The sequence below is a fragment of the Neolamprologus brichardi genome, chromosome 20 (assembly GCF_056152115.1).
Source record: "Neolamprologus brichardi isolate AB-2024 chromosome 20, ASM5615211v1, whole genome shotgun sequence".
NCBI classification, from domain to species: domain Eukaryota; kingdom Metazoa; phylum Chordata; class Actinopteri; order Cichliformes; family Cichlidae; genus Neolamprologus; species Neolamprologus brichardi.
Window position 1 is genome coordinate 8,570,058 of NC_142123.1, and position 26,177 is coordinate 8,596,234.

Consider the following 26,177-nt stretch of genomic DNA (forward strand, 5'->3'; position numbering starts at 1 on the left):
AACCTGCTGCTCAGTCATTTCCTGCGATCTAGTGGAACTGTCGAATTACAGGTACTCCTCTGTAGGTGATGCTGTTTGGTGTAATCGAGGGCAGTTTTTTCCTCACTCTTATAGATTAAGCAGGCTTGAAAAGGCAGATAATTGTATTGATTACATGGTTTATGTTTACATTTATTCGATTGTTGTAAGATGTTATATCTGCAGGGTCTTGTAAAGTTTTATTTTGCCTGCTGACATGTTTAATGTCATTTACCTTTACTTCTTTCATAAGGATTTCCTCACAGCCACCGTTGCCTGCTGTCTTGTTCTTTGTGCCGTGCAGCCGAGTGTCGTCTTTGATGATTGGTGTTTTGGACCTCACCTAGTTTATGTAATCTCCGACTATTGCGTTTTTGCCAATGAAGGCTCCAAGCCCAGACACATGGGCCTTACCCAACAATGGATATTAAGAAGAACACGTATACATATTGTGTGCTGGTTTGTGGAAACAGTGGGCCACACTCATTTGTAAAAGCAGAACAAATCGCAGCTGCTGCTTTGTGATGTGTTTGGAGGAAATGGTAAAAGCTTGTAATGTGATTTGACATTTACAGGACAACATGGGTTGTCACGAGCTTTCCGAGAAAGCATTGTTGTCATACATAAACCAGGTAGTAGTACCAAGAGGACGAGAAAAACCACTGTTATTTACTGTACATATGTACCACTGAAACCGTCAGTGGTAGAGCGCATCATAAGCAACGTGCCACAATGGGCACTGCAAGAAAAATAATAATAACTTTAACTGTCAGTTTAAAGTTTGAGGTTTATTAGAAATACCTGTTTAGCAATACAATTAGTTTTTTAAAAAATAACAACTACACACATTTTAAATATTGAAAGTAAAAAATCTTTTTCAGCTGCCTCCTCAGTTGCTGTTTCAGGTGTCATTCTTGGCTGACACGAAATTCCCGGTTGCGTTTCCTGCTCACAGCAATCCGGGAGAAAACGTGTCATTGAGGAAAAACACCTCTGCATCAGTCAGTCGCGAACCACTTTTGCAGACCGGCGACAGAGTGTTACATGACCTTACAGGCGTTAGTTTCACTTTCTTCACTGATTCAACAGAAACAAAACCACAGGACTGCCCTGCGTGGGCCGTGATGGTGAACAGCGAGACAGTAGCTGTTATCAAAAATGGGTTTTCTCAGTGACTCAGCTGGGTATTTTTACCCCAGATGCTTTTATAGCGTTCTTTACTGCCACTGTTGTTTTACTTTTACTGTTTAAACATGGTTTTTGTTCTTCGTGTGAGAGTTTTGAACTGACGTGACATAAATTCTGTCTTAAAAACATTTGGTGACCTGCAGTGTTGAAGCGTAATGTCTGATGTGTGGAAGGAAGGAGGATGCCCCACCGGGCTGATGGGTCGGGGAATGTCTTGTGCGCCGTGGGATGGAAACGGACCCCATAACCAGCTGGGGCTCAGAATCACAGCTGCATTATGGGTTCCGTTACAATCCCACCCACAAACAGAGGGTTTCAGCAGGGCTGGCCTCAGGTCAACACGGCTAAAATAAAAAAGGGAAAAAAAGAACAAGTTAGAAACAGAAAGTAGGTGAATTTACATAATATGTTTGAGAGCAGTGAACAAACTCATTTAGACAACCTGAAACGGAAAAACACAAGTGAGCTTTTCGATGCATTACATCATGTTTGTTTTGCACTGACAAATGAGTAAGGCGCTTTTTAGTGATTTGAAATTGAGAATTGTGGCTTGTTTCCATTGTGGGGCTGCGCGAGCAGCTGAGGGTTTAGATGATTCAGTGGCAGTCACAACACTAACTTCCTCTGGCTCGTTTTGTTCTGGTTTTTGGGCGCTGATGCGACCTGATCTCAACAGACCTGCAGTGGTTCACAGTGGATCTGAATGGAAATTGTGTAACCTCCACCATGATGTACTTTAAGTTATTTGGCTGAAATGTGAACAATTTAAAGAAAAAAAAAAGATGTATTTCATGAATGAACAAGTGAAAACCCACTTTGTGATACATTTCTTTTCTTCTTTTTTTTTTTGATGAAGTTTGATCATTTTCAGCCATTTATTCTGACTCTCTAACTGCTGGTTTATGCTTCTGCAGAAGCAGACATTTAAGCCTCTAAGGCGATCAGAGTCCAGTGTTCTTTATGCTGTAACATAAAAACAACCATTAAAATCACCCAGCCACTCAGGTCTAACTCGGTGATTTAAAAGTCCCACATAGATTCAGACCGACGCAAGGAGATTTAGTTTATTACTCCAAACACGACACACCTCCCAGTCACACAGCAGCTTGGCTCATTACAGTAGCTTAAAAAGATTACAGGCTCACCATTAAATTTGTAATAAAATGGTCAAAGATGTTAGCGAGAGTTATGGGATACGAACTGCTTTTTACAGAAAACTCTTATTAACCAAAACAGGTTTCTGGAACTGATAATAGATGCTTACTGTGTTGCTGTCTGATTGAACGCTCTTAAACCAGAGTGCGTCTTAAAGAAATACTCCACTTAAAGGTTTGGTCTGCTTGAGGGTGAAAGGTAGCAGAACAACTGTACAGCTTTCCTGAGAGGCAGGAGTCAGAAGAGGAAAAAGTAGTTTTTGTTTTGGCCCTAATAAAGCATATATGTTAAAAAAACCCAACAACGTGAGGTTCAGCTTGTCAGCTTTAAAGCCATTAGATATTGAAAATAGACCCATCACTTACTGTAACTACAGTCATAAATAGTCCTATATAGGTATTCTAGCTTGAAAAACCAGTTTTGTGTTATCAGTTGTCAGAAAGAAAAAGAAAGCAAACAACAGAGGGGGCGCGGGAGGTCAATCTGACAAGGAAGAGCTGATAGAAACGATAAAAAGGAAGAAGAGAGCCGACGAGAAAACTTTAAGGAAGAGATTTCCATCGTGGGACTCTTCCTGTGAAGCCTGAAATACGCCTCACAGCCTCGCTCTGCCCTGTAATTAACAGCTAATCCAGGAAAACAAAAGACAAAGTCACTGAAAGAAAGATGCCTCGCAAAGGAGACAGAACAGCAGCAGCTCAAAGATACTTTCAGTTTGTCTTGTCGGCTTAAACCCCTGATTTAAACCTGACGACTTTGTAGCTCTTCTACAGTGTGTGGGAGAATTAAACAAACCCATCCGTTACAATCAATTTTAAAAAAACAAACTGTGTGTGGGAGGAATGTGAGGAAAGAGTTAAAGTTAAACTGAATAAGGAGAGAGAGAGAGGTGGAGCCATTCAGAAGCCAAGCAAGAGAATGAAAGCAAAGTGAGTGTACACAAGGAGCTGTCAGACACACGGCTCATCATTAGATTCAGTGTTGCTGAAATTTAAAAAGCTTTTACCTAAATGTCGAGCGGCTCACCTGCGCGTCTGAGCGTTGCGTCGTCCTCTGCAGTCCCGTCTGCCAACAGCTCTGGGACTCCAAACTTCCTCTTTAAATACTCCACAGATTCATTTCACTTTCACTTCTCCTGAGGGCAAAACTCCTCCTTTCCTTCCTTTATCCACTCCCACTGCCCCAACTCGCCTCTCGCCCTCCGCACAGAGACGGCAGCTGGTTTTCTTTATTTCAAATGCATTCTAGACAAACAAAAAACACCCACAATTGGTGAAAAAGTTCACTTTTATGTGTCTTACTCTGTTTAAAATTGTTGTACAGTAAGCACAACCTCAGTGTATTTAAACTTTAACTGATTCAAATGCTTTCATTTATCATGAAACAGCCATATGTTTTATACATTGTTTTATTGTCTGTAGTACATATAAGTGACACACGATCAGTTTTTATGACTTTATGACATTCATTTTCATTTTCATTCTCCTGTAGTGACTGTAAATTAACATATTTTTATATTTTATAAAGGATCAGATTATTCAGATTAAAAAATACAAGTTTAAGTGCATGTAGGTTTTAGTTTGAGGTGCTGATGTAATTTTTAAAAAGTCAGATTCATATCTTTCGAACAAATTAACTTTATTTTCAGTGAAAACACCTCTATGGTGCTTAAAAAAATAAAACTGGAAAAATCTGGATTATCCAGGACCAGAAGATATTCTAGTTTTTTTTTTTTTATGTTGTGAGCCTACACAAAAAACGTTATTCTCCTTCACTTTGTTTTGGTGGATGGTTAAATCTCCACAACTTAAACCTACTCAGTCCTGTTTGGGTTAACAAATAGGGCATAAGAGTGTCGTAAATAAGTAAAGGTGCATTTTTAATTTAATCTCATGAACTGTTATTGTAGATCAGGTTTTAACACCATGCACAGATAATAACCAAAAATCATTAGTAAAATAATTATTGGACTCTGTTTTTTTTTTTTTTTTTAATTTATACAATAAAACATCATCTGATTGAAATTATACTCAATTGTTTCCCCTGCAAGAGAATGCAGAGTGTATTATATTATATATCATTTTCACACTGAAAGTAGGGTAAGGAAATGAATCAGTCACTTTAAAAAAAAGTCATAATTAGAATCTGAAACACAATATATGAGAGATACAGTTCTTTAAGTGACTCATTTCCTTACCTTACTTAAATGATATATAGTTTAACTGATATTTAACCATTAATCATGTGAATTATATACCCATTTGTTTATTCCAAAGACTACATAAATGTATTATTAGTTTTCTAATGTTTTCTACAGCTATGAGTAGCTGTAGTAATGACTTAATACTCATAATAGTAGTGACAGCAAAGGTGGTGTTAATTGTAACCATTAAAATGGGCTAAAATCAGTTAATTTGGATTTCTTTAAAGTTTAATATTGCATTGTAATATCGTAACCATTGTTTTATCTGTGTATGGTTTGGGTATGTCTCACAACGTCGGTAGAATGCTGCTGAGAAGGATGTAACATGAACATACAAATAAGCTTAACCCTTTCAAACGTGTTTTCATCTGAAGGTTTCTTATAACCAGAGTGAGCCTTTGTACCCGACGACGGTCACTCAGCATTAAAGGAGACATTGTGGGAGTTGTATCGCCTATTTTTACAATTTTTTTTTGGAACAAATAAAAACCTTAAACAAAAAAACAGCCTCTGCCATGACCACTGCACCCTTACCAGAAGTAGTAGGAGAAGTACAAATGGTGGCTTTATTTCACAGATCAGGGTTTGGTTTCACATGTAAAACCTTCATCTATCCATTGTGCTAATTGAGGCATGTAAACTGACTCTTTCCTGTGTGTTAATTACAAACGTCTGCGTGCGACATGATGGATGAACCGAGGGCAGGTGTGACCAACAGAGTGTGACCGGACAACTCCCATCAGACTGTCTGCGTGTCAGCCTGGAAAGTCCGGGAGATTCAGAGGAATACCTGATGCTCTCTGGAGACCTCCAGCAGATAGGAAGATGTGGAGGTAGGCGGAGAAAGGGTGGTGGCTTTCTATGTGATGGTGGAAACCACTGTCCTCGAAGCAAGATTGGACTGAGTGGCAACAAACTGAGCTTCTCTGGAAACTCTAGGTGGGCAGATCCATCCAAATGTTAATACTATACCCGCACAGATGGAAAAGAGTATCGATCTGATACTAAGTTCACTGAATTGTGTTAATCTGTTTTATTAAAAGGATTTAGTGGTCATTAAAATGTGTTCAGAATTTGCAAATTGAGGATTTCTTAAAAATTATGACACACTGCTCTCCCCTAAATAAGCTGCGTTTACAGGTTAAAGTATCAGTACCTGTGTTTGTATCGGCAATACTGGCCCTGTATTTGATAGGTATCAGATTGATACCAGAATTTGCAGAATCACACAGGACTACTGGAAACCAAAATAAATGTCATGATGCTTTCGTGTGTGTGTTCTCCTTAACTTTACAGCATGTAAAGATTGATTAATATTCTCTGTCCCGATGCAAACTGCAAAGAATTACTTTGAAAGGCTTTTAACTGTTTGATACATTAAGTTTTGAAGTTGGATGTTTAGTTCCAGTTCTTCAGTGCAACCTATTCAGGTCAGCTAAGTATATAAATGTACAAATTTTAAACAATTCTTCAAATCAGATTGAAAAAATATTTCGTATAGACCTCTATGACCTCTTTATCAAACAAAATTAGAAATTAATCTAAAACAAGCCTGTTTTTAAGGTCTGACTTAAATGGAGTAAATTGAGTGGATGATGATATAAAGTGTGTAGAAACTGGCACACAGATGGCCGTCAGCTCTCGCTACTAACGAAGTTGAAATGAATGGGTCGGCTTCACTGCTTCCCTACATTAGATGAACAGAAACTAAATGGTCGGTTTAGAACAGTTTCTCATCTACAAGCTGCAGCACATCCTTTTCTCTTCCCTCAGGTAACATGAGAACATGCAGGGCACAAGTTACTAGATAGGGATTCTTTAAAGTTTTAGCAAAGTTGTTCAATTAAACAAAAACAGACCACAGCCACTTATGAAAAACACATGCTTTATTACTGGACATTTTTCATCTTGAAATGGACACAGCAGGGTTCAAATACTTTGAAACAACATGAAAAGCACTGGATATTTTCATGACACAATCACCCGTGCACTTATTGAAATGCTTTAATTCCATCCTTCACATTTAAAACAGACGATGCATAGATGACACCGGCAGGAAGACTAATGGATCACTGGAAGAGTGGAGTTTGAGAGAGGTTGATCTTTACAGACTACTCTAATGAGAAGTGTAGTTGTGTGTGTGCGTCAAATACAGCTATCAGATGATCTGGCAAGTAGTGTTTTTGCATAATGTCTGTTGGAAGGATTCTTCATCAGAAGACAAGCTTCTCCTTAAAAGAGACGTTTCTCGTAACTGTGGGAGAAAGAGAGTATGAGAAGAAAAGATCACACGACTTATCCACGATACTCCCTGAGGTTTCCTGTTAAGACAGACGCAGCAGTAGCCTCATTACAGGCGCTAAAGAGGAAGTTTAGCTGAAGGCTTGTGTGGTTGTGGTAAGACATGAAACTAGGAAATTTGAAGACCATGAAATATGAAACTAAGCAAAACAGAGTGGATTTGTACTGAGGAAAACCCATGTCTGTGTGCGTGTGTACCTGTGCAAGCTGTGGACTCCACCTTCTTTCTGAGCTGATGTGGTTCTCTTTTCAAATTTCAGGTCTCCAGAGTACATCATGGCTCTGGAGAAGGAAAAAAGAAAACAGCTGTTAGATGACAGCCGAAATGGTAAGAAATTAAGTACAATATAAAACTTAAGGAAATAAGAATAAAGCTGGACATCAAATTTCTGTGAAATACAAATTAATGGTCAAGCTATCGAACTTGTAATACACCTGACTGTACTTGGTTAGCCACATCACACTAATGTGATTTACAAAATGCGTCAAGTACATCAGATTCAAACTTCATAATGAATTCCTTTTTCCCCCCCTATAACTGTGAATGTATTTGTCGTCAAAAACATTTCTGCAAAACAAAAAACAAAAAAAAACAAAAAAAAAAGCTACAAAGATTTTTGTTGGGCACCAGTTTGGTCCCCAATCTTCCCCCACACTCTCTCCCAGCTGCCCTGTCTACTCCCTGCTGTGCTATCTGATAAAAGCAACCAAAAAAATTCACAGTGAAATTTATACTGCATATCGATCATATTTGTGCTTCAAATATCACTGGACATTTAATCACTTGTTTTATTGGCTTGCTTCTGAGTATTTAAACATTCATTTTTCTTCTCGTGTAGCTGTTTGAGTGCTCTCAGAGTGCAGCGTTAACTCTGACAGATCCGTGTTTGTGTTTTTACCTGAGTTGGGTTAGGCTTTTGGCTCCGATGTCCTGGCAGGAGTGCTGAATGCCAGCGAGCAGGTAAGGAACAAACTTGTGGATGGAGCCTTTGTCCTGCACAGCTCCGGAAACACCCTGAGCGACTTTAATCTTATCGTTCTCACTGGGAGGGGAGAGGAGGGAGAAAGGAGTGAGTAGTGTGGAGAGAACTCCTTGTTAGGCAACCTGCTCACTGATAGCATATCAACTTCAACAGCCTGTTTAGACCAGTTTGTTCAGTGAACATCTTTGTAAGCTTGTTAGAGGTTGTCTATTAGATGAAGGTTTTTTTGTTTGTTTTTTTAAAGTAAAATGCCAGCGCCATACTTTTCTAGCAGGCTCATCATTCTTTACCACCACATAGCAGTACAACAGCTGTGTTCTGCAAACCACTGAAAATGAAATGAGGAAGTGTTGTCTGCTGGGGAAAACTGGCAAAGAATGGCCCAACAACGTGACAGGCAGACTGGCTGTGTAAGGTGGACAGCCCCTTGTTATATTACTGATACCTGAAGTATCTGGTCTGGGAGCCCAGGTTTTTGTCCATGGCGTCCAGGGAGCCCATGCCACGGTATTTCTTCAGCCTGATGCCATCAGAGAAGAAATATTCACCAGGAGCTTCACTAGTAGCAGCCAGCAGAGAACCCATCATCACTGGACACACAGAAAAAGAAAGTTACTGAAACATTTAACTCTATCATATAAAAAAAAAAGTCAAAGATAAAATTGTGCCAAGATTACAACAATGAGGTGATTAATTTTTTTTACGTTTGCTCTTTCCACAGTCAGACTTTACCTTCTCACTAACTGTAGGGTGCAGTTATTATTAGAGATGGACCGATCCAATATTACGTATCGGTCCGTTACTGACCTAAATTACTGGATCCAATATCGGAGAGAAATAAAAAAAAAAAAAATCAGATCCGAAGTATCACAAAATCACCTCACAAAATGCGCTACTTGGCGTAACCCAGCTCGGTGCATCGAAGCAGTATGTGTGTCACGTGACAGAGCGGCTGTTGTCTGCGAGACCTGTCGGTGGTCTGTTGGAGCATTTGGAGCCTCGCTACATGCTTCCTGACCGCGGCATTTCATCTCGGCGAAAACTATCCCAGAGAAGTAAAGCAAGTGTGTAAGTTCATCCCTAAATGTTTGCATAGTATTTCCACGTTAAGCTTTACAACTGATATATTGAGCCACAGTTGGACTGGCCATCGGAGTTCCATACTGAAGTGAAAAGGAAGCGATTTGTCCCGTACTTCAGCTAGAATTAAAAAATCAACACTACTTCTCTCATTCACTTCCCCTCCCTCTCCTGTTATTACTTCAAGCATGAAAATGATCAATGATCAGCTGATCAGCTTTTCTGCCACAAGTCCACTCTTTCTTGTTTGTTTATCACCCACTTTGTGCTAGAAAGAGGAGACCAGCGGATAAACAGCAGCAGCACGTTTAAGCGTGATAAGCTGCTGTTAGAATGTTTTTAATATTACTTTCTAGTAACAGCTGAGGTTTTGGTGGAGCCACGGCTGTAAAAGCTGCTGGTCATGATATCGGTTTGGATATGTGGTGAGAGGGAAACATGAAGATGGAACGAGGAGATGTTCTTACTAAATCATCAGAGCCGAGCAGGTGATGGAGAAACAGGTTTACCTTTTAGGTGACATGAATGAGTTTAAGGGAAGTTATGAACTGTTTCTGAGAGACAAATAACACCAGGATCCTTTTCTACGTAGCTGACGGCTGGTAACTGTGCAGGGGCGGGTCTAGCAAAGTTTTGTCGGGGGCCAGGGGCACAAAGAAATATTTTTCTTTGTTATGTCATTTAAAAACTTTAAATAATTATCTGAATCTTACAACAAAAGTGGTCATCTGATTAAATGTACAGAAATCCATTATTGTATATAGTAACTAATAAGTCTAATATACACCCTTGTAAGCTATAGTACTTTTTCCTTTGGGAAGGTACCATCTGTGCAGTCTGCAATTCTGTTGAAGAAAGATGTTGAATCTATATAATTATTGTAGAAAAATAAGTGATTTCTGTGCATTTGTTTTCCACTTAATATTTTTGCTGGGAGTTGGCAACCCTATTAGTTGGGTAGGTAAGTACTCTTTAAAATACCAAAATAGGAAGGATGGTGTAGGTTTAAATTTATTAGATTGATCAGTGTTGCTGAACTATAAAATGTTTTGGGTGGACTGTATTTTTTGCATACAGGTATAACAGAATAGCTTCAGTCTCTTGTTTTTTTTAAAACTTGAGTATGTTTTATTGATTACAAAATACACTATATCGGATTCATATCGGTATCGGCAGATATCCAAATTTATGATATCGTAATCGGTATCGGACATTAAAAAGTGGTATCGTGCCATCTCTAGTTGTTGCATGTTGCATCTTAAAATTCTTTAATCAGTCTTCAGTTCTTCAGTAATAAAACGAGAAGATAAAAATCAAGTTTTTCTTTCTCGTTCGACATGGCTTCAATGCATGTTCACCTGATGATCAAATCCATACCTGTGGATGCTCCAAGTGCTAGGGCCTTTGCGGTGTGGCCAACGGTCTGGATGCCGCCATCAGCGATGACCGGAACGCCAAAACGCCTGGCATACTCTGAAACCTTATAGACAGCTGTGGCTTGGGGTCTGCCACATGCCAGCACTGACGAGGAGAGAGGAGGAAAAAACAGATGAAGGTGGATTAAACAGGTACAACTGAGGAAGGTGCCCTGTAAAGAACCTCCACCTACTGTAAATACACAACTGGAGCCAGATGCACCAACTTGTCTTGACTAAGCTTGATCCTGAGGTTTCAGCTAATATGAGCCTTTTAAAAATCTTATGCAGCTTGAAACCACCAAACCAAGCACAACTCAGCTATCCACATTAAATGTATTGTGAGTAAACCTAGCAGTATGTGCCATCTTGCTAAAGTGTCCTTTAGCAGCAAGCTCAGGCTGATAAAACCTTATGAAAAGTAATTTTGTTATTAAAGTAAAAACAGAAATTGAAATGAATTCAATCTGTAAACAATGCAGGGGATTGCTTTAGTCGGTTATTTAAAAACACAGAATGTTGTCTTCAGTGACAGAGGCTGTGTGATGATGGCCAACATTTTTACTTTACACCTGCTCTTCACTTGTTGTATGGAGAACTAGCTTTAAGCTTAAGTGGTTTAAGTTGCTTAAAAATCAGCCGATAACACCACGCTATGACAGATTTAGCTAAAGAACTGGCCTCAGTTTGGAAGATTCAGCTTTTCCATCATTTAGCCATTGTTCTTTCATATGTCTGACAGTTTGAGTAGGAAAGAGGAAAGAAATCTCCACTGACTAATAATAGGACAAACTGTTCAACGTTTAGAAAAAAGAAACAAAGTGAATGAGCAGACAAACTGGGAACATGTCTGTTATGTTTGTTAAATGTGAAAATGAGGAAGTTAAATTTGTCACATCAGCAGAGAAATACCACACTGCTCTAAGAATCAAACTCTCATAATACACGCTGCCTGTAGCTGCAGAGGACTCTTCAGTGGATTTCAAAGCCATTTTTCAAAAGATCAACTACTCTAATATTAAGCAACAGAAATAAAGTGCCAAAACACAAATATCCCAACATCCCAATTCCTTTTATTAAACCGCTGAACTCGTCATTTCCTTCCAACTCAGGACTGCAAGGTACTTACCAGCACTAATGAGTCCAGTGTTTCCCCACACAGGCTTTAGTTGGGTGGGCCAGCAAGGTATATTTACTGCCAACCAGGTTTTGGCTGTTCAATCTTTCCGGGTTGCCGTTGTTGCAGCCCTCGATATCAATCAGCTGCATCCCTCTACAGAGCATCTCGGACTCTATCTTGGACTGCAGCTGGCGAAGAGAGTGCTTCTGCTGCAAGCTGGAGAACCACCAAAACCACAGCCTCCAGCAGGTGAACAACTAGAAAAACTGCCAAGCTCACCAAGGCTGCGGAGCGGAAAGACTCGTGTCCCCAGCTTAAGACCAAGACGAGTCAAAATCTAGTGCTCAATAAAGTGGCAGTTCTTTAATCTGATTATGTGGGGAAATACTGGATCCCTATTTATTTTCTACTCTGCTTCTATTTAGTAAAAAAAAACAAAAACGTTTCAGAGGGAACTGTTATCATATGCAATGGCCGTACTCTAAAACAGTGAAGCTCAATAGGTTCAAGCTACAAATCTTTACTATTCTACTCTGTTTTGACTCATGAAAAGCAGGGTCAAAGCAGAAATGAGCCCACAAAGCAGGTGAGTGCAGATTAATTTTCAGCCAAAAACAGTGGCAGCGACTTCTTTAACATCTTTCCCCACATTGTAGACAAAGGTGATTAATTCTTATCATTTATGTCCTTAAGCAAAGTCTGTCCCAACCAGCCCACAAACATGACCACAAGTGCTGAACAGAGACACCCTGTGGTAGCTAGTCACACCATCTAGTAATCCTCTGCTTTTGATTTTGTTCCAATGTTAGGAATGTGTGTTAGACATGGATGAGACACCTAACACAATAAGCAGTGGCCTTTGAACCCAGCCACTATCTCACCAATAGTATCTTTACATTTGTGTCTCGATCTGATGGCTTCAAACAGAAATCAAAAGGTCAGGAAAGTGGGTGGAAGAAGAGCAACATTCTCTCAGCATTAGGGATGGGTATCGTTTAGGTTTTATCTGATACCAGTACCAAACCGGTACTTTTGAAACTGTGCCGGTGCTTAAACGGTGCTAGAACCAGTGCTTAAGAATGGAGAACACAAAATTGGTTCAAAAACCTCTCATGTTCAGCTGTTTTTTTTGTAGAAAAAGGTAACAATGTTAGCCTTTTCTGCAGCTATAGGGGATTTATGGTATCACTCTTGGCTGAAAGCAGCGCTTAATCAATGGAAAAAACACAAACTTTGTCCAAAAACCTCTCGTGTTCAGCTGTTTTCCACTTTTTCTTTGGTCATTTTAGCCTTTTTGGCCAGGGTGAAGGGAGTATCTGCCATCAAACAAGAAGACAGCCGCATGTAACTACGACGGTGTTTGCTAGTACACCTTATATGCATTAATTCAATAACGTGGTTAGCTTACACACAGACAACATTAAGCTACTCACGCAGAGAAGAACGGCTGCTGCTGCCATCATCATTTCTGCTACACTGGCAGGGCTATGGGCCAGGACCCTTCGGGTTTTTGGGGGATGTTGCTAACTCCGGGTCCGAAAACAGGCAACCCACGCGCAGTAGATGTGCACGGTGTGAGGTCTCGCAGCAAGCTATCAAAAAACGGCGCATTTCTTGGCTTTTAACAAAATGCTATACGTCGCCAGGTGTTTCATCAGATTCGAGGTGTTACCTCCTTTGCACAATATCACCTTAAAGCACTTGTTGCAGGCTGCTGAGTTTGCATCTTTTGCTGTGAAGTACAGCCAGAATTTGACCGCTTTGCCTTGGGCATTTTTAATCTGTAGCTCTGCTCTAAAAGAACGTACGTACCTGGGCCCGCCTACTACGCTTGCAAAGATAAAATGATTGGCTAGAATCCAAAGTGTATGACATCTCAGGAAAAAAAAAAAAAAAAAGCACCGAAATAAAGCACCGAAATGTGCGCTGCTTTTTGGTCTGGTTACTACCGTTTATGTCAGAACCAGTGCCATAATGGCACCGGATACTGGTACCCATCCCTACTCAGCATGATCGACAAATTAGTGTGGACACACAAACAACCAAAAACCCCAAAACCCCAAAGGCCAACTTCTAAAACGCTACTACACCTACAGATGCAAAGCTGAACCCCAATTAATGCAGCAGGCTGTGGGGGTGGGTGGGGGGGGAAAGACACACTGTGATGATGGAGCCAAACCGAGCCTAGTGCACACCAGCAGGGGAACTTACTGGAGTATCCCGTAACAGTGGTTGGGGTTTTGGGGCTGTGGAGCTTTATAGCTGGTGGTACACTGAGGGGAGCTGACTCACGCACGCACGCACACATGCACGCACGCACACACACGCACCAGAATGAGAAGTAGAGGAGAGAACAGGAGGGAGACAGAAAGGAAGGCAGAAGGTAAGAAGATGGTAAGATGAAGATGATAGGAAAACAGAATTCAAGCAAAAGGAAATGAACAAGAAATGCCTAATGATATCACAAGAATCATAGTCAACATAGAGACAAGTGCAGTCAGAAACAAGGAGCAGAGAGAGCCTCACTACACCAGACAAATAAAACTCATAAAAGTGACAGACTGATTCAGTTTCAACATATAAACTGAGTTTAAACAAAAAGCTTTCCTCATTTCCAAAAGGCAAACAGTCAGGATTAGAGCTGCAGCTAGCAATTATTTTATATTCTCCATATTCTATCAATCATTCAACCAATTAATCAAATAAGTAGTTGTCTCATTAACAAAAATATTTTGTAATTATTTATTTACAAAAATAAATCATTAGAAACATAGCAATATGTATGTATGTATGTATGTTTAACCTTTAAGCCTCTATAGGAGCATGTGCTGTGTGCAATGAAGAAACACGAGCATATAAAAATTCTCAGATCTTCTGAGGCCCTGTGCTTTGATACTTTTTCTGCTGCAGAAAGCAGACCTTCAGATAAGTGACGTTAATAATAATAACAATAATAACAACAACAACTACTTATAATTCAGTGTCCAAGCTAACAATGCCAGGTCAGTGGCTGAGAGTTTTAGTGGCTTGTATATTCTTAGTGGCCTATATATATTAAGAAAAAGCTTTCATTTGTATTCATAAATATTGGTACAATTTAAGTCATAATTTACATTTTATATTAATCTAAATCTGCAGTATAACGTCACTTTAGTCTTGAAATAAATATGCTCTAGTACACCCCATACCCCCCTTTAGACGCACCCCTGTTGTTGCAGGTATTGCTGCCATATAAAGTAGGACAGCTGCTGTCAGCCTTCCGCAAGTTGCCTTATAAACATACTAGGTTCAGTCAGTCTGCACACGTACGCTTTTTAACTTCTGTAGCTTTACTGTAGATTTTCATTGTAGCACCGCTGTTTGTTTTACACAAAGTTTGCATTTCTTTACATTGGAGTTTGCTGATCAGCTCGTGCGTTTTAGTTTTGTTTTTTTAAATACCAATTATAGAATTTTCTTATCTAATCTAGTTTGACATATCAGGCCTAACAAAAACAAGCGATATAAAAAGGTATAAATCAATACAGTTCAAGCCATTAACATTGTGAAGCTTTTGTGGAAACCAAACTAAACAGCTTATCCAAACCAATCCCCATCCCAAAGTCTAACCTAATATTTAAAAAAATAAAATAAAATAAAAATAAAAATGTGATACTCAAAATTAGCCAGGTGCAAATGTTTTCAAGGAATTAAAATAAATGATAAAACGCTGCTGCATCTATAAAACCTCACTAGCATACCCTCTGAGTCTGAATTGGATCTTTCAGCCAAAGTGATGTAGCTGGAGGGTGAAGAGCTTTTGAGGAACGCTAAATTCTACGATGTGCCAACAAAAAGTCCAGTATGATTGAAGTGTAAGGCAGGCGAGTTAAATTACAGAGGTAATACATCTGCCGCACAGGTCAAGGTTGTCAGAATATACTTTAGGTAGTCTTGATTTTGACAAATACAATCTACAGGGTGAGCCATTTATATGGATACACCGTAATAAAATGGGAATGGTTGGTGATATTAAAGTCCTGTTTGCGGCACATTAGTATATGTGAGAGGGCAAACTCCTCAAGATGGGTGGTGACCATGGTGGCCATTTAGAAGTCGGCCATCTTGGATTTGTTTTTTCAATAGGAAGAGGGCCAGGTGACACCCACCCTGTATTTACTGTCTTAAACTAAGTAAGGAAGAGTCTTGCACATGAGGATGAGGTATGAATACTATCAATTACTTTTTCCAAGTAATCTTCCCCAAATTTAAGACCCAGTTCCTTTTCTCAACTGGAAGTGATCTTTTTGGTTGAGTAATTGCCCAGTGCAGTAATGAAATTATATATTCATGAGATAAGAGCCTTACTGTGAGACTTCAACTCAAATAAGTCCTCCCACAAATGCTGGGGGGGCTGACATGGAAACTCTGGGGAAGCAGCGGATGCAGTGTGTCTTATTTGAAAACAGCTGAATAGATATGAGGGCAAATTGTACAAAAGACATATCACTAAAAACTGAGAAAATTGTTGTCTCCCCCCCCGCCCCCCAAAAAAAAAAAATTATAATGAAAACATTGACTCCTTTTCTTCCACATATATGAAAGGAAGAGGGGGGCTGATTATTACAGATTGGGGTCAGAGCAGAGGCAGAGACAAAATTAAGGTGGCACTGGAATTGATACCAAATTTTAAAAAAAAAAAAGTATTATTTTTTTCCACAGAGGCAATTACAACAGGGTTATCACAACAAGGGATTAAACTTTGCAGCTTGCAGAGCTTCATATGCACTCCTAAATACTTAAAGCCAGAAAAAGTTAGACGGAAAGGTAGCTCCGTTTTGTCTAAGCTCCTGTGTATCAAGGTTTATGGGAGAAAGAGACAAAATTTTAAAGTGATTCCATAATAGCAGATAGGTGAGTCGTTGGATTTGTAACATAATAATAATAATAATAATAATAAATCATCTGCATATATAACAATCCTGTGCACTATGCCACTACAAGTCACCCCTTGGAACAAAGAAGTTCTGAGAGGTGGCTGAGAGAGGCTCTACTGCTAAAGCGAAAAGTAAAGGTGAGAGTGGGAAAGCCTGACGTGTACCAAGTTTTAAGTAAAAGAATCTCAGTATTAGTACAAAACTGATGCTAATGGGGTGATGCTGATACTCTTCACCAAATCAATAAAAAAGGAGTGTATGAAAAGCAGGCTACATTTAGTATCATGATTAAAGAAATAAATGAAAAATAAAACAAATACAAAAAGCAAAACAAAAACTGAGGAGTACCTCTCACCCCCACCCACTAGGCCCCATTCCCCCAAAAAAGTGACCGCAGTATATCCACCAACAACTTCAACTTCCTAACCCAAACTCCTGCTACACAGTAATAGCAGCTCCACAGAACCATAACTTAAGTACTAAATAGATGTCCGAGTGTAAATAAAACATCTCAATGAACATTAGTTTAAAACCATAATCATGTACCGCATTGTCTAACTTAGAGGACAAGTTCACAAAGGATGACTTAAAGTCCACTAGCACTGCAGCTTTATGCCCAGTTTGAGTAATCAATGCAGAAACCATAATAATTGATCATTATTTTCTATAATAAAATGAGGCTGCAGCATAAATGTTTCACAGCCTATGATGTACAAAGATGATCAGACATCAGATAGTAGAAAGGGACAGAACTGTCAACAACAGTTACCCCTGAATGCAACAAAATGTCAACACACTAAGCAACTGGAAATGCTCACGTTTCCATCAGGAATCTCATAAAGTACACAAAAATACAGAATTAATTGTCCTTCAATACGATATACTACACAGGGTGAAAGTTTAGGTTTCCATTCTTGGTTTGGTCCATGCTTTAGGATTCATCAAGCAAAGCAGACTTTAAGTATTGTTTTTTGCTGCAGAAGAACTTTACTGCTGCCATTTTGTAGCAGAAGCTGCTACACCATACAGATCAAAGGCTTCAGACTGGTTGAGAGCCGTTTTATAAAAGGAAGCAGGAAGTGATGTGCCTGTTGTCTGTACAGTTTTGCCTTCAGTCACTCACCTTCCTGCGTGATGCAGATGGAGCCGCTGCCCATCCCCACTCTCAGTGCATCCACGCCTGCATCAATCAGATTCTTGGCCTGAGCTGCAGTCACGACTGCCACAGACCGGGTGAGACACAGAGGAGAAAAAACAGCAATTTTCACCATAAGCAACAGATCAATGAGCATCGATCAAAGACATGAGTGTTCAACACTCAAGCCCACTGGCTGTGAACAAATGTAGGATGTGTCGCTCCCCCTTTGCACAATATGCCTTTATCATAGACCATTCTGACAAGTGCATACATAGAAAACAGCATCCATTCTATAGTGATTAAAGAAAACACCTTCTCTGAATATTTTACATATGAAAATGTTAGTGTGTGTAAAGTGAAGTTACCATTGCCACCGATGACCTGCAGGTTGGGGTACTTTTCTTTAATATATTTGATCATATTGATCTGGAAGATCGAGTTGCCCTGAGATGAGTCCTGGAGGTAGAGAGATGAAACATAACATGATCTTCCCATTCAAAGACATGAAGACTCACCCAGATTGAAGATAACCCCTTAACAAAAAACAGTGTATTCTAAACAATAATTGGCAGGTCTACTCTGTCCTTCATCCAAGCGACTGCATTTTCTTTTCTGATTCCATGGTTATGCACACTGTTTCATTAAGTGGTTTTAGTTAAATATTTGTCAGTGGACCAAGGCAGCTCTCTTACCTGCATGACAAAACCAAAAATTGGTCCCAGTTTAAGCCCCGTCCCCAGTTTCAACACGACTTAATTTACCCCCAAACTTTGCACTAGAAACATTCCACGCCTTTAAAAAGCACATTAGAAGTCCTTACTAGTACAACCGCATCCACTCCGCTCTGCACCAACAGGTCCAGTCGGTACTTGTCGTCATCGTGTGTGCCGATGGCTGCACCACAGAGCAGCTGTTTCCGAGAATCTTTGGAAGCTAAGGGGAAGTCTCTGTTCTTCTTCAAGTCTGTGCGAGCGATGATGGACACCAGGGACCCCTCTTCATTCACTATGGGCAATTTACCTGCAGGAGGAACCAAAGGCATGAAAACATGCTCATGCTGTGCACTTAGAAGCAGCTTACCCTGTTCCTTGGTACATTTTTCCCCATCATAGGGCTTCGTGATAATAGCCAAAATTATGATCACGATTATTCACAGATTTGTGCCAAAAACGTATTGCACTGTAATGTAAACAGAGCACTGCTTTAGCATCAACACAACAGTGTTGTGCTACATTCCAGCTAATGTACAAATCATTACAGAAAAATAAAACTGATCCTCATCAACTAAAGTCATGGCATCTCTTGGAAGAAAAATAAATCATTTTAAAAACTTTACACAAAAAACAGAATACTGCTGTCACTTTTACACTGCATTATATTCCTATTAAAAATCTTTGCAAAACAATAAGATGTTTATCCATCTCACCTAAAGACATCTCCACAAAGTAAAATAATCTCATTATATTCACTGTACCAGCATGACATATGTGAATAAAATTTAGCAGAGAGCCCAACAGATACAAGATTTTTAAGAACAATAACAATAACAATATTTCTACTCTATATGTGGCGGTTTAAAAATTCAACATTGGCTGATTTTGTTTTTCCCCTTTCAGACACATGAAACTGATTCCCATAACAATTATTATGTGTAGTTATGATCATAGTTTATCCTTACTGAGAAAATAATGACAAAGCAGTTTAACAATGGTCTTGGTTTACTGTCACTACAAGTCATGGGTTACTCATTTACACTGCAAAATTCTGCTTAGATCAGCTTGTTCTTAGGTGCCCCCAACAGGGACGTTACAAAGTGCCCTCTGGTGGACAAACAGTGCAACATTAACATTAACATGGCGGAAAGTTGTTTTTTAGTTTTTACAATTTCATCTGTCAGCCAGCTGATATATCGGTGGAGCTCTAGCAGAACACAGTGGCTGTGAGATCCCATTTGTTCCCCCTTCCACAGTTTGTTCACAGTGCAGGTCTATCCCACATTGAGAAAATAATTGCATGAGGGGATAAGACATCTTTTGTCCCCTACACTGACTAGACGATGCAGTTGTATTGGTGATTTCAGTGTGTCTTTGTAACCCGGATAGATGTGCTGATGGACTCCTCACGTTCACCTTTTGTGGATGTCTGCACTGACAGTGGATAACGTGAATCATCCAGTGTTAGCTTAGACATTGCATTTTTTCCCCCTCTGCCTTCATGAAGTCATTTTACCACAGTTAGTAGAGCAGGGCAATATGACTATAATTATTTATCACCATATACATGTGAAATTTTGCGATAACGATATAACTGACGATATAATTGACACTAGACAAAATAATTTACAACTCCACAACTTTATTAGTGCAAAAAAAAAAAAAAAAAAAATCAAAGAATTGATTTTAAGTGTGCCGTATTTATAAAAACAAAACAAAAAAACAAACAAACAAACAAAAAAAAAAAACCCACGGTAATAACGACGGCCCGCTAGGATGCTCTACCAAAAATAGTGCTTTGTTGTGTATCTGACGGATGAAAGCTAAACCAGTTCCACACCACTGAAGTTGCAGCATTTTTACAAACCAATTCTGGTTCATCTGTTTCATTCAACAATCCGCTTTCACCCTTCTCATTCTCCGTCGCCGCCGTGCTTTCTCCGCCGTGTGCGTATGGAATCAAAGGCACTGCACATGTGCGTTTTACCCATATTCTATCGCGATATTTCATTTTCTTATCATTGCCCAACATTACACCGGTATTACCATGAACAGTATGACATTGCCCAGCCCTAACAGTTAGTGAAGTGTTTTCAGGTGGCTGAAGAAGTTAGTTTGTTGCTTTGCAGATCGCACTAAATCCAAAGTATTTCCAAACAATGGATGAAGATCTGTTTGGAATAACAACCTCTTTGCCTTTTGCTGTGCCAGACCTTTGCTATTTGTTTTGACTGTTTGATATCTGTTGTTTATTTATCTTTGTAGTGTCACTCATTCAGAGTACATCCAGGAAACTTCAAGCTGCGGCATGCAGGAAACAGCGGTGACTGATATGTGCTGGCACACTGTCAGAAAGTGATTTAAGGACTGCTTTGTGTTCAACCAGCAGGGCACACATTCACATTAACAGTCAATCATGTTCCCGCAATTGTGGAAAGCCAAAATTATGATCAAGGACAAAATCTGATCAACTGGCTCAACTTAATCATCATATTATCAGGTCTTACACGAAACAACCTACACACCTTTCTTACTCCTCTGGAGGATTTCATTGGCTTCTTTCAGAGTCACCCCAGCGGGGGCAACCACCAGATCCTCTCGCTTTGTCATCACCTATGAGAAAAATATTACAAAGGTTTCTAAGAAAGTGTCTCTAGAACATTTTGAGATGTAAAATTTCAAGATCAAACCAATTTTTTGCATGCCCACCTCACTCAGTGGAAGGTCGTGGTCCTCCACCTTCAGAAAATCGATGTCTCTGGATGAGATGATGCCCACCAACTTGCCGCCCATTTTGCCGTTATCTGTGACAGGGATGCCACAGAACCCATGGCGTGCCTTGGCCTGGAAGACATCCCTTACTCGCTCGTTGGGGCTCATCACCACAGGATCTGTGATGAAGCCCTGCTCATATCGCTGGAGAAGGAAGGGAAGGAAGGAAATGAGGAGGGGAAAAAACAGGATGGGGATGTGGAAAAATAAAGAGGGAGCAAAAAAAAGGAGCGGTGAAGGGAACATAAAGGAATCACTGCCTATACTATATAAGCTGGGAAGCAGACAAATACACTGCTCTACACATGCACACACAAAAAAGACACATGAGTTAAGAAAGATGAAAATAAACATGCATAAAAAAGACGAGACAGACTGAACACAGAATCACTACCTTGACTTTGCGAACTTCATTAGCCTGGAACTCTGGAGTGCAGTTGTGGTGAATGAAGCCTATACCGCCTGTTAGCTGCAAGAAGAGATAACACATGCGTGTGTGCCTGAGGATGGTCAGATGTGATAGCAGAACAATAAATGCCTTTGGTTGTTATACTCACTGCCATAGCGATGGCCATGTTGGCTTCAGTGACAGTGTCCATAGGAGAGGAGACGAAGGGGGTCTTCATGGTGATTTGTTTGGTGAGCGCTGATGTCAGGTCCTACATACACAGAAACACTCAGTTTAACCTTTCAAGCCTCACACAGTGGGGTAAGCAGAGGTGGAAATATTTAACCAGTTTCAGTTGAATGGCTGTGGCATTACAACATCACATTCCTTTGGACATTGAAACACTTGAAACTATGTATCAGTTTGTTACAACATACCAGCACAAAACATGTCATGTCATGCTCTGTGTGTGTTTAGATAGTTAAATATTTGAAGCGAAGAAAGGCAACTAAACAGATTTATGAATGGCACTGACATTTCTTTCAACTTACAGGACAATCATGTTGTCTGAGGTGTTTTACCGCCATCTGACTGTTTTCCAGCTTAGAGAAGTACTTATACTTACAGCTATGCTTCAATAGTATATGTCAGGAGGACACAACATACTGTTTTTAATCCGAGTGACTGTGGAGTAAATTTAACATGTTCTCATGGTGACAGACAATTTTTTTTAAATCTTCTGATACAAGCTATTTTTGACAAAATGGACTAAATGCTCAGTTTCAATTAAAAGCCACATGAGAGATGCAAGTAACTTTTATCCTTTTTGAAATACATTGTCCCTTACTTCTATTTTAATAGACATTTGTGCAAAACTCTTGAATTATGCCCAAAAACCTGTTTTGTGGGGTCATGTTGACCTTAGGCCTCCAAACTCTAACAGTCCTAGTAAATGCTTACTGAGTGAAATGCAAGAGCAATGCATCAGTCACCCTAAAACTAAAAGAACATAAGGAATGCTTATACAGCATATCTCAACATGCTGAGCCACCTGAAATCACCATAGAAAAAAAATCCTTCGTTACAACAGTCCAGTCCAAACATGAACACACCAAAACTAGCTGAAAAAAGAAAAAAAGAAAAGAAAATAGTTCAGAGCTACTGTTTAAATGTGCATTGTAAAAAGGATGCATATTAACCAAGTTACACATATATTTGGTCAGACTGTTGCTTTCTATGTCAATAACAAAAGGAAACTGCAGCTCTGACACAAATGTGGTTATGATGTTGCATGAACTAAGTCTAAGATGAACAAGACAGACTCCAAGAGCGCAAACCTCCACCAAGGTAGCTCAGTCTCTAGCCAGTATTTACTTTGGGACTAGAATTGTGTTTTCTATGTATTCATTTTTCTCCTTTGTTCTTTTTCAACATACTGGAGTGTGTAGTACAGTAAAAACAAGTGCAAAGTGCATGCTTTTGGTTTTTGCACTGTTGAAACCCATTTTAATATACTTCACCTAATTTTGAGAATAATTCTGTTTTTATGTGGCTATAGTACATCTGTAACATTCATTGTATTGTTTGGTAAAATTAGTTTAACTGTTTAATAATAAAGAGCAAATTAAAAGCTTTAGATCACGAGTTTTTGCTTAAAAAAGAAAAATGTATTCAGGAATGCTGCACATGTATTCTAATTGTTTTGTATTAAAACAGTTATAACCCGTTATTGTACTCTACATAAAAAGTTCATAATAAAATGAATCAAAATGTTGCCTGTCATTTTATGTAGCTCTAGACCTTCAGATTAATCTATTGACCTTAGAAAAATGGTCATTTCAATCAAACACACTATCAGATTTCCTGCCCCCCCAGACGCCTTTAACCTTGTGAGCCACGGTGCTGTATGGGTTTATGCTGTGCAGCCTTTGGTGACATTTCTCAGAGCACAACATTCAAGAGCAATAAACACAGGAGTTTCTCTGCTACAACCTTACTTGGTCTGGTATGACCAGCAGCTCATGGAGGCTAAAGTTAGTAAACATTAGATAGGTGTGCCCCCACCTCGGTTTGCCAGTTTTGTAGTTAGTTGGTATCCCCTGAATGTCAGAGTGACAGCATTTAGAAAACGTTACGGGGTCTCTTTAAAGTGAAAACAAACTGTGCAATTTATGGGAGCACTGTGAGATAACATTAGAGATGGGAGGCACACAGCTCATAATCCTCACTCTCACCTCATATGCTCCCACCCTGAACATTATCCAGCTTGGATTAGTATAATACTACAACATCGGCTTTAACTAGATTTTGCATGTTGGCAATTATTCGTCTGTCGACTCAACTCACCACTTGATCAGCAGTGAAGTCAATGTAGCCTGGCAGAATCAGGAAGTCACTGGGGAAGAAACAAAAACAGTTAAGGTAAAAGAAAGTTTAGATCTTTTCAGCCTACAGTTCTGAAGCTTCCTTTCAGATGTCAAACACTTTAACCCCCGATGTCTGACTAAACTGGCTTCACTCCAACAGTTAAAAGGAATAATACACTAATTGTAATTGTAAGTATTTTTTGTAAATAGTGAACATGACAGGTTAAATATTGAGCAGGTGATTTTTAAGCTCAGAAATAGTTATGGCATTTGAGAAAAGAACGCATCTTATGCAACCGCAAACTGGACATAACATGAATTGCTTGGACGGGGATCGTCAGTGAGTGTCATGTTCACAAGACTGCAGAGCATAGATGGAGCAGAGTAGAGGCAAAGAGGCCCAGAAACAGACTAAGGGTATGAAAGCATGTCCATCCATGCGACCTGAGAAAATGTGTGTCATTAAGCCACTGCACTTTATTATGCATGAACAGCATTTAAAATCGATTAAACCTGGGGTTCCAGCGGGTCAAAGGATTCACTGATACAGCTTTATTTTCTTACCCATTTAGAAAGAAATAAGAAAAAAAAACAAAAAACACTAAAACACAGTTTGTTTGATTTCCTTTTATTTTGTTTGTATTATATAACAGTTTTGAAATCTTTAATTGCTTAAAAAAAAATTTAATTCATCATTGGATTTTGGATTGCTTGGTTGTCAGAAATAATTACATTCAGATTTTTTTGGGGGGAAAACAGAAAAAGCTGAAAAGTTTCAGAGTCATCTTGTGGATGATTTGATAATCAGTGAATCAGATTCTTAGTTTTCCCTGCTGAGTAAAAAGCAATTTCATTAAAGAATAAACTGTTTTTGTTGTGCAGAGGACTACCGGGCCGACGTTCTAAATATAGCCAGGGTCCACAGGATCCAGCATAACAACACAGGACTGCATGAGCCAGAGCCTAAATTTAGGGCAAGTGTATGCACCGAAGGACTGTTCACCCCTTTCCAATAGGCTTCAACTCAGATTGGTCCAGTATTATTAGCTTAGAAGGGCACCAGTGATCCTTTGACGCACAATGCCCGATTTATGAAGTGAAAACAATTAACATTTATAGAAACTTTCAAAACCTCACTGAACAATTTTGCTGGGATTTCTCTGATAATACATACAGCTGCACAGTTACACAGAGGCAGTGGATTCACCGTGAAACGTTCAATCCTGCGTACAAGGCAGATTTTCAAAAGGCGCGAAATTTAAACAGCGAGTTCATATTTAAATGCCACCAGACTTGCTTGAAAACAAAACAAACAAAACCCAACAACAACGCAAAACACAGGCACACAAAAACAAATTCTTGTTCTTGAAACGGATTGCATTCTGGGAAATGTAGGATCCTCTCTTTTTTGAGGGGGCGCTATCCCCGTTGAGCTAAAAGTAAGCCCTAGTAATAATGCACCTATTACACGATAATAAATGCAACAATTAAGTAACACCCTGGTTTTCGCTCCATAATATTAGTAGAATGTCTTGAGAAACATGAACCACTTACGTACAAACTTAGCTAGCCCAGTCCGACTTTGGCAACACGTCTAATACAGGGGGGTACACACAAAGCCATACAAAATGATTAGCGTTAACTTGGCCTGCTTACCAGGGATACAGGTATAGAGATAAGGTCCTTACTTGTATGTGAGTCCGTCTCCTCCGTTGAACAGCTGCTGTCCCGTCAGCCCGTCATCGGGGACGTAACCGGTTTGCCCGCTGATCAGGTAGTCCGCCATGCTGTCCAAACAGCCTTCACCAGTCCTCTTATCAGCCTTCGACTGTAAATAAATCACCCTAACAAGCTGCCAAGGTGCGCATACAGAAACACAAAAACACACTCTCAAGCCGCACCGGATCAGACACCGACAACTTTCCTCTTTCGCGCCGCGAGCTGCTCTCCTCCTCGTTCAGTTACCCTTCAGTGCGTCGTCAGGCTCCTCCGTGCGCCCTCTTAGCAGTCTGAGCGTGTGCTAATGAAAAGAAGAGGACCAGAAAACGGCACTGTGAGAGATATTCGCTGCTTTTTCGAGCCTCTTCAACCTCAACAGACAAGTGCTCATGTTCTCTCTGCGGCTAACTCCAGCACGTGCATCACTCCCGTCTGACAGCGTTTCCGACACTGCCGTCACATCCGGAAGACCCGCCCCCTCATATATATTATTTCATTGCTGTAGAATTTAATGAAGCTCCTCTTCAGTATTCATACAAAGTTGTATTTACTCTCATATGGGTGACTTGTAGACCCTTTGAAGATAACACACAGATTTCTGACATTTTTAGGGCTCCAATGCTGCTTAAATCCAGCTGCACTGATTTCTGTTGTGTTTCTAGTTTGTTGCCTACAGGGTACACTGGGAGATAAAACATAGTA

General features: G+C 39.7%; 1 protein-coding gene across 2 annotated transcripts; it reads right to left on the bottom strand.

The window, feature by feature from the left end:
* Positions 1-6,432: 6,432 nt before the first annotated feature.
* On the bottom strand, positions 6,433-25,917 carry impdh2 (IMP (inosine 5'-monophosphate) dehydrogenase 2). 2 transcript variants are annotated; one of them, XM_006785387.3, is made up of 15 exons: positions 25,445-25,917; positions 23,737-23,785; positions 21,560-21,661; positions 21,397-21,471; positions 20,940-21,146; positions 20,756-20,843; positions 18,338-18,537; positions 17,883-17,973; positions 17,503-17,598; positions 13,675-13,746; positions 10,306-10,449; positions 8,294-8,438; positions 7,765-7,908; positions 7,064-7,147; positions 6,433-6,818 (listed from the first exon to the last, which is right to left on the bottom strand). In XM_006785387.3, the coding sequence occupies exons 1-15, from the start codon at positions 25,540-25,542 to the stop codon at positions 6,797-6,799; spliced, it is 1,617 nt and encodes a 538-aa protein (XP_006785450.1). In that variant the 5' UTR covers positions 25,543-25,917; the 3' UTR covers positions 6,433-6,796. The 2 variants fall into 2 exon arrangements, with proteins under 2 accessions (XP_006785450.1, XP_006785453.1); XM_006785390.3 differs by lacking the exon at positions 13,675-13,746.
* Positions 25,918-26,177: the final 260 nt, after the last annotated feature.